This window comes from Eubalaena glacialis, chromosome 1 (genome assembly GCF_028564815.1).
Source record: "Eubalaena glacialis isolate mEubGla1 chromosome 1, mEubGla1.1.hap2.+ XY, whole genome shotgun sequence".
In the NCBI taxonomy this organism is placed as follows: domain Eukaryota; kingdom Metazoa; phylum Chordata; class Mammalia; order Artiodactyla; family Balaenidae; genus Eubalaena; species Eubalaena glacialis.
In genome coordinates this window covers 48,202,154-48,218,059 of record NC_083716.1, presented here as the reverse complement: position 1 = coordinate 48,218,059, position 15,906 = coordinate 48,202,154, and the positions used below count along the sequence as shown (strand labels likewise).

The following is a 15,906-nucleotide window of genomic DNA, read 5'->3' as shown; positions in this document are numbered from 1 at the left end:
CCAACTCCACCCTCCAGGGATCTTTGCTGTCACTGGACATGGCCAGGAATAGATGTGGCCAGAGGCTCCTGGGCTCATTGAATAGGCAAAATACGACCTGCTGCCCATGGAATGCATTCTTCAGAGTTTCAGCTGTAACAAAAAAGATATTTTTTAATCTGCTCCTAGATTCAGCAGAAACCTGGAAGCTACCTAAATTGGGGTTGATCAGCGACCAGCCAGTGATGGCGTCTACTTTTGTGCTCGGCATGGCATTTGCCCCCAGGGGCTAGAGAGATACAGGAAATGAGCTCCCTGCCAGAGTCTTGGGGAAATGAGACATAAGTGTACAGAAAATGCCATTTGCTTGGCAAGCCATACGGTGCCAAGCACTGTGCCAAATCAGACTCGGCCTTCCCTCCTCCTGGAGCTCACCCAGGGTGGGAGAGACATGCCCCGAGGAGGCCAAGATACAGGGCCCCAACTTGCTGTGTGACTTCGGGGTGTCACTGCCCCTCTCTGAGTTCTGTGTCTTTCCCCTCCCTGACCCCAACACCAACAACTTTCCTGACTGGTGAGAAGGGCGTGTGCCAGCCTGGTGTGCAAGGGGAAGAGACTTGCTCTGGCTGGTGGGGACAGCGGCCACTGCTCTTCTGGTCACAGACGCGAGGGAGGAGAGGCACAGCCCTTGTGCCCATGGGTCTGTTTGGAAGCCCTGCTGCCCCTGGACGATGAGCCTCTGCAGCAGCTGACACCCACGACCACTAAGGCCCCCTCCCTACCTCGATCCATAGGTCATGCTTGAATTGTTTTTAAATAAAACAAGATTCCCTCAAGAGTGCGAATGATGAATTAGTCCATGCTGTGCTATTAATCAAATACTCATTGGATCTCGCAGAAAACTCTAGGTTTCCCACCAGACTGGGATTTTAAAAAAACTACCAGTCACGTCTTCCTTATTTTATATCCACACAATATCACCCACGCAGGAAAGTGTGCTCAGCATTTCGTATCCCAGGCTCCCCAACATTCATCTTTGGGGAATCTCCTCCAGAATTCTGTTAGCGTTAAAATGAAATACTGTGCAGAGCGAAGGCAGGATTGGAAAAGTAAGGGCAGCCAAGGCTATTTCAGCGTTTATGACTCCCTGAGAAGGCAGCACCGTCTGCCATTCCTCCTTCATCCCGTGCAGGCTCCACAGGAGACTCGTGCCCACCTACGAGAGCGCGTCCATCCGTCGGTTCCACGAGGGACGGGTGGACAACATTCGATCAGCCACTCTGGAGGTGCTGCGTTTTGTGAAAACCATCACTGACCACACGGCCACCGTGCCGGTAAGTTCTGCTGGCCCGAGGAGTCTCAGGGGGACCAGTGAGGCAGCTGTGGACCGCCTGTCCTCTCGGCCCCGAGACAACCAGCTCCTTTAGCTTGTCTGCCGCTGACCAGCCTCTTAAAGCCCCATGCGCTGTGTCTCTGGTCCATTTACAGGATTCAGAGAAGCTACTGCTCCTGAAGGATGCCATCCGAGCCCAGACCGAGTACACAGTCATGGTGAGTGACCTCGTCTCAGCTCAGGACTGTGGGCTGTGCCCAGAGCTGGGGCCTCGGCATGGGCTCTGGGTGACAGCCGGGCCACCACCTGTGCAGCGACTTGGTGAGGGCACCTCACCTCTCAGGGCCTCCTCTTTCTTATTTTTAGAACCTGGGTAACACACCACTCCTGGTTTTTACATGGATTTTACAAGAATACAATGAATGGCCTTTGAAACAATAACAACAACAATAATAATAGCACCAACATGTATAGCACTTTACAATTTATACAAGAGAGTCAGATGTGTGGTGGTTTGCACACTTGGCACAATCTCAGGTGAGGCAGTATTTATTCCCACTCAGGACTGGTTTTGTCTTCTTATTCTCCATGTATTTATTTATACTGCCTGTGAATAAAAAAAAATATTTGCTGAAAGTTAACGGTGAAATCGAAATTGTAAGGGAAATGTTTCCCTAGTTTAGGGAAATAATATATTTTCTAACACTGCAAAGCCATCATTTGCATACAAATAGAGAATAAGCTACTACTTGGGCTGGTGATCAATGTATTAATTGCAAATCATTCTGATGCAGTCTTTGAAGGATCATATAATCTATGAAAAGGAGTTGACTGATTTCACTCTATATACTTGAAAGCAAGCACAACACATATCTGGGTTTTAGAACTAGCAAATGTAGGCTTTTCTGTAATTCAGTTGCTAGGTCCCTGATTCATCGGAATAGTTAAGTGTTTGTTCTGTTTGGGGAAAATCAAGCTCGCTGTCATGTGTTCAGTGGGTATCCTTTGTTTTCCCGCTTTATGCCAGGCAAGGCCCTGGGTACTAGGGAATAAAAAATGAAGCCCTGTGCTTGGGGAGGGTACCGTGTAGTTGGGAGAAGAGGCCTTACATGCTTCAGGAAGTAGCAGAGAACATGGAGGAGCAAGCTCCTTCTTCTGCTTGGGAAAGCCAGGAAGACTTTTCAGATGAAGTGGTGCTTAATATGAGACTTGAAGCATGAAGAAGTGCTTGTCAGGTGGGTATAGAAGGGAAGGATGGCCCCAGAAGGGAACAGCATGTGCAAAGGCAAAGAGTCTTGAGAGAATAAGACATATTGGAGGAAAAGCAAGTAGTTCCATGTGTGCAGCTTGCAAAGGACAGAAAAGCAGGAAAGCTCATGATGCTGGATTTCCCTGTCACAAAGCTTACCCTGGTGACCAGGTAGAAGGACTGGTTGGAGCGTGGGCTGGTCTGCCAAGAGACAGAATTAGGGACCTATATAATGTTTAGGGAGAGCTTGTAAAAGGACTGACGTAGAGCAGGGGCAGGCGGTGTTGAAGAGGAAGACACAAACTTCTGATCAAACATGGTGAACTGAACACAAGGGTTTACTGTCACTCCCTCTAAAACCCTCAAAAACATCAGCAAAGGGGGTTTTTTAAGCCATAAATACACTAGAGCAAAGAGAATGGGAAAGGAGATGACAACAAAGTTTCAGAGCTGGAAAGTAGAACAGATGGCATCTGACTTAGCAGACCAAAGAAAGCTGAAACCCAAGCAAACAGTGAGGGAGACCCAGGAGCCCAGTGAAGTGCACTGCAGAACCTCAGAATGGCTCAGGTGTTGGAGGCTCCACCAAAAGTAGGAGTGCATGTGGAGCTGAAAAGAAGAGGATTCGCTGATGATCTGTATGAGAAGCAGTTAGCCCCTCAGTTCCTCCTTTGACCTTAGTGTTGTACAATTTCCTTGGTATGAAAAAAAAAAGTCTGAGAGGAAAAAAATCAAATACAAAGATCAGGAATAAAAACGTAATTGGGCTTAACATCACTGGAAGGTGGAAGATAGTGAAACAATGCCTTCAAATTCTGAGGGAAAATGATCTTTAATGCATATTCTATACCCAGCTAAACTATCAAATTTGAAGCTAGAATAAAGACATTTTATACAGATAAGGTCTTAAAATTTTTACTTATTAAGCTCTCTTTCTTGTAAAACTATTGGAGGATATAGACCACTAATGTAAGAGAATAAAGCACAAAAAGGGAAGTCATAAGCTCAAACATCAGAAGATTCAACACAAGAAAGAGGTAGAGAAAGAGGATGAGAGTAAAGGGAGATCCCAAGTTGACAGCTGTTCAGCAGACCCAGAGAACAGTCAGTCCACAGAGAAGCAAGAAGTGAAAGGAGATATTAAATTGATAAATTATCTGATACATTTTAATGTATTAAGGGAAGTTTTACACTTCCAGCTAAGGGTTTAGGAATCAATTAGTTACAGATACATAGAAAGGTAAGCAAGTGGGAAAATCATAATTTAATTATTTACAAATTGTCATTTCTAGGGAAAACAAAAAACTGAATAAGAAAGGAAATCTAATCCTAATACACTACAGGACTCAACTGTGAATACCTGCATAATTATAACCATGTAAACACTGAATATTGATCAAGCAACAAGGAGTTCAAATGTAACTCTATTTGGGAGCATAGGAGAGTAGAAGTGTATTTGGGGAGTGGGGATATAAAAGAGCCAAAGTTTCATCTTCTATAATAAGAAAACTGAAAAATGCAGTAACGGCAGTCTCAGCATGTTGTTTAGAACTAAGAAAGTCAGTCGCTAAAAGGGTTCCAAGTGATTGCTTCTGTGGAGTGGGACTCAGTGCTGGCAAAGCGACATAAGCCTTTGGCTTACTTGGGGTTTTTTTTTTTTAACTATAAATATACAACTTTGATAATGATTTAAATTTTTATGAAAAATTTAGAAAAATATCCTCCAAAGCATTGCCATAGGCTTCTGTTGTTTTAACTATTTTAAGTTGGTGAAAACGACTAAGTAAAAGAGACAAGGGATGGGAAGAGGAGAGCTATAAAGATGCGTTGTGGGTAAATCTGGTACCTGGTTGGCCGTGCAGGGTAAGGGACAGAGGGAGGAAGCCAGGAAACCTCCAGATATCTGGCAAGTATATTTGGTAGTGGTAGTGGAGAAAGGAAATTCCAGGGAAAGGAGCAAATGTGATCCAGACTCGCTATCACATACTCTCACAGCACCTTATGCTTTTCCTTCCTAGCATTTACTCGGTTTATGATCACAAGCTTATTTGTATGGTTGGTTAACATCTGTCTCCCATCACACCTAAGCCTCCGTGAGGCCGTCTGTGACTGCTTTGTTCTCTAGCAGCTGCTCAGGCACATAGTAGGTACTCAATTAAGATCCCTTGAATGAACGAAAGACTGAATGCCGAGTCATTTTACTCATTACTACTCATGGCTCTGATCCAAACAACCTGTTAAATCAACCCCAGTTGCTACAGTGACTTCAGAGATGGTGAAAACAGGGGTGGATTGGCTGCTGCACAGAGTAGCTGCTTTGATAGGTCTACACAAATCAGTCACTAAACAGAGGCAACCAGAGAAATTAAAAGTGCATCTACTTCATAGCTGGTCTGTCTCACAGTTCTTCCCCTCTGTCCTAACGGGGCACGTCTAAAGTGAGCGGTGGTTGTATAACATGTCTTTTCAGCCCATAATTAGGTGCATTTGGAGAGACTGGGGCCTCTGAGTCATCTTTATGCATTCATTCTCAACTGAAAGAAAACAGCTGTCAAATTCCAAAACGTGACTTGTAAACCTGAACAAAGTTCATTGTGATGGGAGGTTTCCTCCTATGTGGGGCGTTAACAGCTAAGTGGCCATCTTACGTAACCGTGAAACCCCCAAGAGTTACTCACAATTACCCTGATGTTGATCCAGAGGTTAATATGAGAGGCCAGATGTGGCCCCCATGTCTCCATCAGCCCCCCAAATTGCCCCAAATAAGCATGTAATCCAAGCAAAACCCATGTGCATGCTACACATGCAGCCTCCAGTGGGGAATATGAAGAATGAGTGCCCTGGCCTCACTGTCTCACTTCCAGCCACACCACCACCACCCCTGGGCTCCTCCTACATAGAAATTCTCTTACCACTGCTTCCACTGCTATTCTCTTACACCCCCCCCCCTTTTTTTTAAAGATTTTTTTGATATGGACCATTTTTAGTCTTTATTGAATTAGTTACACTATTGCTTCTGTTTTATGTTTTGGTTTTTTGGCCGCGAGGCATGTGGGATCTTAGCTCCCCGAGCAGGGATTGAACCCGCACCCCCTGCATTAGAAGGCAAAGTCTTAACCACTGGACCGCCAGGAAAGTCCCTCTCTTATCCTTTGATAAGAGTTCAAATACCTGTGACAAAAAGAAAAACCCTTTCTTCATCCAAAAACCCTTGAAAATGTGAGCTGAGCCTCTGCTAAGCTGTCTAGTTCCTGTCTCAAAATTATTCTTAGATTACGAATCCAGTTTAGTTGAATTGATTCTGAGCCTACGAAACAGCAGCCAAGACTCAGGAACAGACCTCAGTGCTCTCTACCCCTCATTCCTTGGGCTTCTGCTGGAGTGTGAAGTACTGGTTGTGGTGAGAGTCAGTGACAGCCCGGGGCACCCCTCCCCATGCTTGGATGGGGCCCAGCACCCATGCTCCTGCCCAGATTCCTGCCCTACCTGAGAAGGTACTGGGGATGGCCCAGCCGGCCCCACTCTTTCCACTTAGAGCACGGAGTAGTTACACACAGTGAACGCCAGCAGGGACCATGCTGTTGGGAGGACTCAGACTCACTGACTTTTAACTCAGGCATCCTTGTGTTAGAACCCAACCTGCTCTGGCTCATCCTGTGTATGTAGAAATGCACAAGGGCCCAAGGAGCAGAGGCCGTGTAGTACAGTGGTCGGTCCTGGGTGGTCACCCACACACGTGGTCTGCAGCAAGTACTGGGTAGGCGAGAGCAGTTAGAGACCCCATTAGCATTGCGGACTAGAGAGGAGGGGAGGAGGGGGAGCCCATGTCTCATGTCCTGTTCTTTGTCCCCAACTACCCAGGCCATAACAGGGATGGCCATTGACAACCACCTGCTGGGGCTGCGGGAGCTGGCTCGGGAAGTGTGCAAGGAACTGCCCGAGATGTTCACGGATGAAACATACCTGATGAGCAACCGGTTTGTCCTCTCCACCAGCCAGGTACAGCCCTAGCACAGCCGTCACCCAAGAAGCCACTTAGTGGAAGCAGTGGGCTCTCTAAAGAGCTCGGTGTCTACAGCCCACTGCTTAGAGTCAGGCAAGCCCTGGCTCTGCTTCCAGTGAGCTGGGTGGCCTTCAGCAGAAGGACCTGAATGCTCAGAGTGCAGGTCTCCCCACCTTCTAAATGGGCATAATCATGAATGCCGCCTTAGCAGAGGTGGGCAGGATGGGAGAACACCCATTCCGGTGCCCTAACCATTAGGCTTACTCCTTCCAATGTTGCCTGAGACGTGGTGTTCCACCATGGTGACCAGAGGCTCTGAAGCCCGACAGGCCCACAGCAAAGTCCTGGCTCAAGCAGATGCGACAATATCAGTGGAAAGCCCAGCCCAGCGCCTGGCACGGACAGGGTCCTCCAAACAGGTCACAGCCATTATTCTAAGGGGCCACTGCCGGCCCAGCATCTCCTAACCAGTGCTACAGGCTTGTTCTGTTGGAGGACCACTGACACAAAAACAGAATGCAATCCATTAGAGAAAGGCAGCCATTTAGGGGAGAAATTACCTATTCCCCCCACCCCCGCCCCCCGCGAATGTCAATTTACTAAAACTCCACCTCATCTGCGAAAAGCTGGACGTGGGCAATAAAAAGGGCTGATAAAGTTGTGTTTGAGGATAAAAGCCCACTCAGTAATTTCATTTTGGCATTATGGCAGTGAGCTTGCAGACGTGAATAAACGAGGGCAGAACACAACAACATAAATTCTTCAGGAAACCATCCATGGGCAAAAAGTGCTTCGGAACGGCTTTATGGCCTTCGGCTGTTACACGGCAAATTTATCTGACAATGAGGTGACTCTATTAGCAAGACTAATGGTTTGTTCTGCCCCATTAAAATGGCCAGTGTCATTTCTGAAGGCCCGAGCACACAGAGCCTGTGGGTTTAAAGCACACCCCACCCTGCACCTGCTCGAGAATGTGCTCTATTTTCCCTCTAAAGCCAGTTAATCAAATTAATTCAGGGTGTGGTGACTCTTTTTTCCAACTGGAATGAACATTTATGGCTTGAATGCCTTCAGAAACACTTTGTTGGTTTGTGATCCAAGTTACAAAAATCTCTGCCCTCTGAATTCAAAACATATCAGGTACACAACTAAAACTCCAGTTGATGGCAATCTTTGAAACGCCCAGTGCTGGGTAATTGTGCGTGGCCAGGCTGTGGGGAGAAAATCAGACCAGCCAGGCAATACTGACAGTAATTAAGGATGTGGGAAAAATCGACAGAGAAGACGAGCCAGATTTCCTCCAGTTCATAAATTACTCCCTCTGGGAAGCCATCTAACTGTTGGGTGCCACCAGGGTACCATTTAGTAAATTGCTCTGATTGCCTCGGTGATTCAAACAGCCCCCAGGTGAAGGAGAGACTCGGCTGAGACCCAGCACCGGGTCACACTGAGAGCTTCTGACTTCACAAGTAGAGCAGATTTCACACCAGGGAGGGCCTTATGGCCCTTCTTCTTCTGATTTCATGCAGTTAGATGGGTTTGTTTTGACGACTCTGGCTGTGGCCATCCATGGTGAAGCAATCAGTTGATGTGGTTAATTCAGTCAAACACCCAGGTGGAAAATAGTCAAAAAGAAGCAAATATCCCATCGAGGCCCCTGGGTTGTTGGAACGCCATGCTTTGTAGCAGACTTTTAGAACAAGCAGCTTCTGACCTGTCCTCTCCTCCAGGTGCCCACCACCATGGAGATGTTTTGCTGCTATGGTCCTGTGGTACCCAATGGCTATGGCGCCTGCTACAACTCCCAGCCAGAGAGCATCCTTTTCTGCATCTCCAGCTTCCATGGCTGCAAAGAGACCTCTTCAACCAAGTTTGCAAAAGCTGTGGAAGAAAGCCTCATTGAAATGAGAGGCCTCTGCAGTCGGCCACCATGTGCCACGGGCAAGCCACTGGTGAAAAAGGAAAAAGTAACAAGGCCCAGCCAGGGGCACCAATCTTGACTGCTGACACTAGGTTTCACCTCCTCAAACCTGGCATTCTGCAGCTGCCAGACCCTGCCGAACCCCTGTCCCAGCCCTTACCCCAGCTCTCTGTAGCTCCCCTGTAACTCTGGACCCAACACACAGACCACACTGAGGCATCACACAAAGCTGGAGTGTTAGGAGGAAAGCGTCCCTCATGATGCATGGGGATCGTCATTATTGATCAAGGTGCCCTCAGGCCTGTGCACTGGGAAATAAAACCAGCCTGGCCCGGAGGTGGCCTGGGCGAGATGGGGAAGGCACCACTGCCTTCCCTCCATGGCCATGGAAGCTTAATATTGGTTTGCTTCCCAGCAGGACCTAGCGTGTCCAGGTGATGTTTTCGCCCAACGAAAGAGTTACCTTATTATGTGCAGTGTACCCAAATGAACCCCAAAGGAAGAGGCTAACTCCAGGCCATTACCTTGTGTCTTTTTGAGAGGAGTAGGGGGCTTTGTTTTCAGATTCAAAGCAGTCTGATCACGGCATTCAGAGTGACCTGCCCCGAGACACACAGTCCTGTAAGCACTAACCCAGCCCCCGACATACACACACACACACACACACACACACACACACACACACACACACACAGAGCACAAGTTAATTTAAAATATAATGATCTGGGCCTGCAGACACATTTCTCCTTTTGCCTCCCGGAAGCAGCCTTCCAATGAGTTCAGAAAATCTGGTCCGGCTAGTCTAAAAGGGAAAAAAAATGGTCTACCATTGCCCTGGAGTAGCAGCTGCTCTCTGCTTCCCCCGGGGACGTGGCGGGGACCACTTCCCCAGGGGTCCTGCCACTTGCATTTTTTCTGGTTGCGTTCCCACCCGCCTTCACAAGAAACATGCCCTGATAGGTGATCTGTCTTTTAGAGGAGAGAGGGATGCTTCGGGGCTTTTCTGCTGCTGTTGTTTATTTGTTTTGTTTTGTTCATTCTTAAGAGAGGCTTTTAAGAAAACCACTGTGAAGTTAATTTCAGAATATGATCTCAGCGGCCTAAGCAGGACACCCTTGGACAGCTGGGCTCCTTTATGTGGAGGATATTATCTAGGGATTCTGCCTAAAACTCGTGTGGAGGAGCCCAGAGCAGGGCTCTCCACTGGCCTGGGGGCTGAGGGCACAGCTGGCAGAGAGCGGGGTTGGGAGGAGGGAATGGCCACATGAACAGCCAGCCCTGACAGAGGGGCAGACAGTCCACAGAGCCGAGGTGAGATTGTCTGGGGAGGCTGTGATCATGGAGGAGATGTGAGAGGCACTTTCTGCTGGGGCATATTTTTATGGGAAAGCAACCAGAAAAATCAAAACTGCAAATAGCTGAGGCAGCCTGCCTCTGTCCAGAGGAGGTGCAGAACTGGGCTCCCATCACGCTGAGTCCTGCCATCCTCCCTGCGGGGTTTTCTGGAAAAGCCTCCCTGCCCCTGCCCATCCTGCTCTGTATCACTCTGAGCCCTCCGCACTGGCCCAGGGACCCTGCACATGTCCCTTCTACAGACCACTGCGCCAACTCTCTGCACTTTGCCCTGTATGGAAGTGGGGCAGGGCTGAGATGGGATGGGCCTTTTAACCTTTACTGGGCTCTTTGTAACACAAACAGCCCAATGTAGTGAATTCCTTCAACCCCTGGTTTTAGATTGAGGATTTCTATTGGATGATCTGAGAGATTCTGGCACTGCCCTTCAAAATTATTGGTCTATAGGTCCATGCTCCTTCCCTCACACGTCCACCTTCCTGCTCCCCCTGGAAAGGTGCAGCCCAAGAGTTCTGGGAATGTTTGGGGAACTGCTGTCCACCTGCTGTTAAGTTGACCCAAAGCCACTTATCTGTTCTCATCAAATGACCACAGTGAAGATTCGAGTTCTCTTCTGGTTTCTCTCCATGGATTTCTGGGCAGGCAGAGAACTCTGGTTTGGGGATCAGGCAGCCCCACTGACCTTGGCCAAGAAACTTAAAAGCCCAAAGGCTCAATTGCCTCCATCATCAGATGGGGACAAGAGTGTCCTGGCCTTTGAGGTTGTCAGGATTGTATATCACGTGTGTAAAGGGCTTTCCACAAGCAGGTGGGCACCGGTGCCTGCTGTCAGGATGATGTTACCCCAGCAGGCATTGTTCAGGTGATGTTTGTTTCAAACTTTCTACACTGATTTGACAGAACCGAACTCATATCTGCCATTCTCTGAGCGTAGGGAAAGGAACCTGACTGTATATTCAGGTATCAACCATGTGTGGATGGCAGACGTTTGGCTGGAGGGAACACCTCCTCCCTCTGAGGAAGGGGCTGGAAGCTGGTCTTCCCCCTCCAAGAACAGGTGGGTGCACTGAGCCTTTATGTAAAGGCAATGCTGAGCCATGGCCATGGGCATCTCTGCGGGGACCCTGGTAAAGGAGACTGTTCCAAGTGTCCCCAAAGGGATGGAAAATGAAACTTGGAGACAGACATTTGGGGGACAGTGATGCATAATAAAAATGTATGTGGCCACCTTACAATACTGCTAAGTTTCCAAAATATATAAAGTTGATATTTGAGTTCTATTTTTATAAAATAGTTCTAGATTTATGGCGATATGTACATGTGTATTTATAGCCTTTCAATTTTAGGTTACAGTTTTGTGCTCTAAAGAAATATATGTATGACTAAAGAACTGTATATTGAAAGCACTATATTCAAGTTATTTAAAGACTGTAAGTCTGTATTCAATAAAAAGTAATGCCAAGAAAGATGGTGTTGGCTATTGTTTCTACCCAGAAATGCTATAAAAATTCTGTAGTAAATTCTGTGAGCTGGGTCAACAATTCATTCGCCTCTGAGGTCTGACAGCAGCAGTGGCAGATGTCTAAAAGACAGGGGTTGGGAGAGAAAAGGGAGGAAGGAACTTAGTCTCTCCTAGTGTGTGGCATGCCACCACGGGGTGGGGGTGAGAGGCAGAGAGGCTTCACGGGATGTTTGTGATCAGGTTGGCAGAAACCTGGGTGTAGAGATGGATGTTTCCACTTAAGCCTGCACGAACATGCATAAGCAGAATGAAGTGGAGGGAAAAGCATCAGGCTCAGAGGTGGGATGCCTAAACTGGAGCCCCAGCTCTATCTCTAGCTTGCTGTTAGAGACAGAGTGACTTTGAGGATGTCACTTTCACCTCTCTAGCCCTCAGTTCCCTCACCTGTAAAATGGGGATGTTGATATCAGCACTACCCATTTCCAGGGTTGTAGCAAGATGACAGAAGATGGTCACTGTTCGAAAACTTAGAAGTGATGTAAAAACTTAACATCCTTACTGCAGGCTCACAGGTACATGTGCACACAGGTTCCTGCACCCTGCATGGCCCTGCACCCTGCACAGGTATATTCCCAGCTGCAACATCCCCTCCACAGCCCCAAGGATCAACAGAACCAGAACTGAGATTCCTTCAAATAGAAGCCCAAATGGAACCTTAAAGTGTATGAATTTGTGTGACTGGGATGCAGAAAAGCATTATCCAAAAAGACAATGGCTAAGAATATTCCAGGAGCAATGGAGGGGATAGGAAGGAACGGGAGGAAAGTAATATGGGTTTGCTCTTATTGATCACATATATCACATGTGGCCCCAAAATAACAAGATATAGGTGACAGAGAAGAGTACCAACAGGCAAGCCAACCCCCAACATGCAAAATAATGCCACCCCCTCCTTGTTGTCTCTGAAGGTCCTGAGAGGTAGCCATGGTACATTCAGGTAAAAATGTAAGGAGGAGTCCTTCCTAGGTTCACAAGAGCAACCACGAGTTTCCAAATTACTCCTAAGCAGTTCTTCTTGGGGGTAGAGAGAGAACCAGTACCTTGGTTTCCCTTTATAAATTCAGGCAGTCTCCCTGCTTTTATGTTTCTCTGAGTTTTCTTTCCAAAGAGGCCTCTTGAGTCTGCAGGATGAACAGTATGGCATCTGGGGGAAAAGCTGGCCTCACCTTTCTCAAAGCCCTGTTCTCCCTCGTTTCCTAAGGACCAGCTCTCTCCTTGTTCTTTTCTTACTGCTTCTTCCATCTCCTTGTGGGATTTCACTTCCTATTTCTGTTCCTTTTATATCGTTGGACCCCAGGATTCTGTCCTTGGTCTCTATTTCTTATATTTAAGGAGCTGCAAAATGGCAGGCTGAGCTGATACAGAAGGGCCCCTTCTACCTATAAAAACATACACACAAAGAGGAAGGAAATTTTAAACATATAGTCAACTTCAAAAGAAAGAAAATAAATCCCCACATTCCAGAAAAAAGGCTGTTCAAAACAGAGCAGTGAGTGGGAGCTAAAGCTAAAGACACAGACTCCAGTGGTTGACAGTGGGCTTTTCCACCCCTGCAAGTTGACAGGACATAACCTCAGCCCAGCCAAGGTGGGAGATACAGCTAAACACCCCTCACAAAACCAGAACCTCGGAGGGGTGTCCCAACACTTTTCTAAAAAGGACTAGAAACACTCTTCCCATCAGCCCAGGGGAGCATTAAGGAACCATGCCATTCACTCAGGGCTGCAGATGGTGGAAAAAAGACATCCATGAGAAATTTAATTATAAGCTTATGCCACATGTGGATGTAGAATCTGAATGTATACACCTTATCTGTAAAGCAGGAATTCCAAGCCAATAATGTATTTAAATTGCCTGGGTTAGTAAGATCCGAAGGGCCTCAGCAGAATCAAGTACAAAACCACTCTCCACAACCCTGGACACACCAAACCCCCAGGGGGAAAACACTCCATTAAAGATGAGCTCACAGTCAAAAAGTACAAACAGCACAAGAAATGGCTCACAGGAGGGAAAGCAGCAGATAAAAGAAACAGGTGAATAATATCACAAAGGTTGGAGAAAAGAGATGACTCAAAGAGAAGCCACGAAACAGATGTGTTTAACATTATAAAAAAATAAAAATACAGGAGAGATACATATAGAAGTTCACAAAGGAGAGATTAGATACAGTGGGGGGAAAGCACTATTCAAAGAGAAAATGGCTAAGAATATTACAAAATCCAGAAAACACACCATTCTAAAACTCATGGTCAAAAAAGAGATAATAATGGAAATTTTAAAATACTTAGAGCAGGATGATAATAAAGATACTTCATATCAAAACTTCCGGGATAGGGGCTTCCCTGGTGGCGCAGTGGTTGAGAATCTGCCTGCCAATGCAGGAGACACGGGTTCGAGCCCTGGTCTGGGAAGATCCCACATGCCGCGGAGCAACTAAGCCCGTGTGCCACAACTACTGAGCCTGCGCGTCTGGAGCCTGTGCTCCGCAACAAGAGAGGCTGCGATAATGAGAGGCCCGCGCACCGCAATGAAGAGTGGCCCCCACTTGCCGCAACTAGAGAAAGCCCTCGCACAGAAACGAAGACCCAACACAGCCATAAATAAATAAATAAATTTTAAAAAAAAATTTAAAAAAAGAAACTACCACTTGTCAAGTTTAAAAAAAAAAAAAAAACCTCCAGGATACAGCAAAAGTGATGCTTTGAGGAAAATTTATACTTACATCAGAAAAGAGGAAAGACTCAAGATTGATGAGCTAAGTGTAACTTTAAAAGTAAGAAAAAAGGACCAAACAATAGACTCAAAGAAAGCAGAAGGAACAGTAAACTCAAAGAAAGTAATAAAGATAAAAACAGCTCTCAGCGAAAGAGAAAGCAAAAAACAATAGAGAAGCTAAATAAAGGAAAAGTTGATTCTTTGAAAAGACTAACAAAATAGACAAGTCTCTGGTAAAACCAATAAAATAAAAAGAGAAGGTCAGAAATAAATAATATTATGAATAAAAAGCTGACATAACTACAATAAAGTAGATGATAAAAGGATAACAGAAACACATCAACCACTTTACGGCAATAAATTTAAAAACAGATTAAAAGCAGAAAAATTCTTAGAAAAATATAATTGACTAAAACTGATGTAAGAAGAAATAAAATTTCTGGATAGTCTTATAAATCTTAAACCAAAGTGATAATTTAAAGTCTTCCCACTCAGGGGAAAAAAGGGGGGTGTCAAGAACATTAAATTTTATAGACATGTTCTACCAAACATTCTAAGAAGTGCTCATTTCAGTTGTATACAAAATAAATAAAGGGATATTCCCTCTTCTTCTATACTCCCTTATTTATTCTCTGAAGCCAGTGAAACTTTAATATCCAAACCAGACTAGGACATATGATAAAGAAAAACTACAGGCCCATTTAACTCATGCATATATATCCAAAAATCCTAAATGAAATAATAGCAAACAAATTCTAACAGAATATAAAAGAAATAATACACCCATGATCAATTCAGGTTTATCTAAGAATGCAAAGTATTTTAATATTAGAAGATATCTAAATGTCATTTACTCATCAACAGCCTAAAGAATAAAAATAATAGGATCATTCTAATCATTAAAATCACTAAAATACATTCAAAAAATTCAACAGCCATTCATAATTTTTAAAAACTCATAGTAAAATGGAATTAGAAAAGAACTTAGCTTGACAAAGATCTACAAAAACATACAATATACATCATCCTAAATAGGGTAATATTGGAAATGTTTTCTATCCTTTAAAATCAGGGTAACGGGACTTCCCTGGCGGTCCAGTGGTTAAGAATCCGCCTTCCAATGCAGGGGACCCGGGTTCAATCCCTGGTCAGGGAACTAAGATCCCACATGCGCGGGGCAACTAAGCCCATGCACTCTAGAGCCCGTGCGCCACAACTAGAGAAAAGCCCGCGTGCCGCAGCTAAGACCCGACGCAGCCAAAAATAAATAAATAAATATTTAAAAAATAAAACTAAAATAAAATCAGGGTAAGGAGACGATAGGCAGTATTATCACTTCTATTCATCATTTCACTAGAGGTTCTAGCCTGTCCAATAAGAAGGAAAAAAGAAAGGCTTACTCAAGTAAATAAAATTATCATTGTTTGTAGACAATGTGATTGTCTACATAGAAAACTCAAAAGAATCTACAGTTAATAGAAATCATAAGAAACGGTCAAGGTAGCTTATATAAAATCAATATATAAAAGTCAACTTCATATTATACAGCAATAAAATCACAATGCGAAATACACGACTTACAGTAGAAACTTGCAATAAATTTAACAAAAGACATGCAGAGCCATGCACAGATAATAATAAACTATACTTAAAGACATTGAAGAAGATCTAAATAAAGGAGAGGTATTTCAATATAATAAATAGGAAGGCGTCAGAAAGATTCAGTTTTCCCCAAATCAATTTCTAGATTCAATGCAACTCCGGCGAAATTCTCAATGGGTGAACTTCTGTTTCTGATAACGGTAGAGTTTAATTCAGACTATGCTTCCTA

General features: G+C 45.2%; 1 protein-coding gene across 1 annotated transcript in view; it reads left to right on the top strand.

Annotated features, from left to right (window-relative positions):
• Positions 1–8,564, top strand: part of CHAT (choline O-acetyltransferase) — a 55,876-nt gene extending 47,312 nt beyond the window's left edge. Inside the window, exons 12-15 of the mRNA XM_061190114.1 lie at positions 1,172–1,313; positions 1,468–1,530; positions 6,423–6,560; positions 8,295–8,564. Of these exons, the coding sequence (XP_061046097.1) occupies positions 1,172–1,313; positions 1,468–1,530; positions 6,423–6,560; positions 8,295–8,564 (613 nt within the window). The remainder of the gene's footprint in view (positions 1–1,171; positions 1,314–1,467; positions 1,531–6,422; positions 6,561–8,294) is intronic.
• Positions 8,565–15,906: the final 7,342 nt, after the last annotated feature.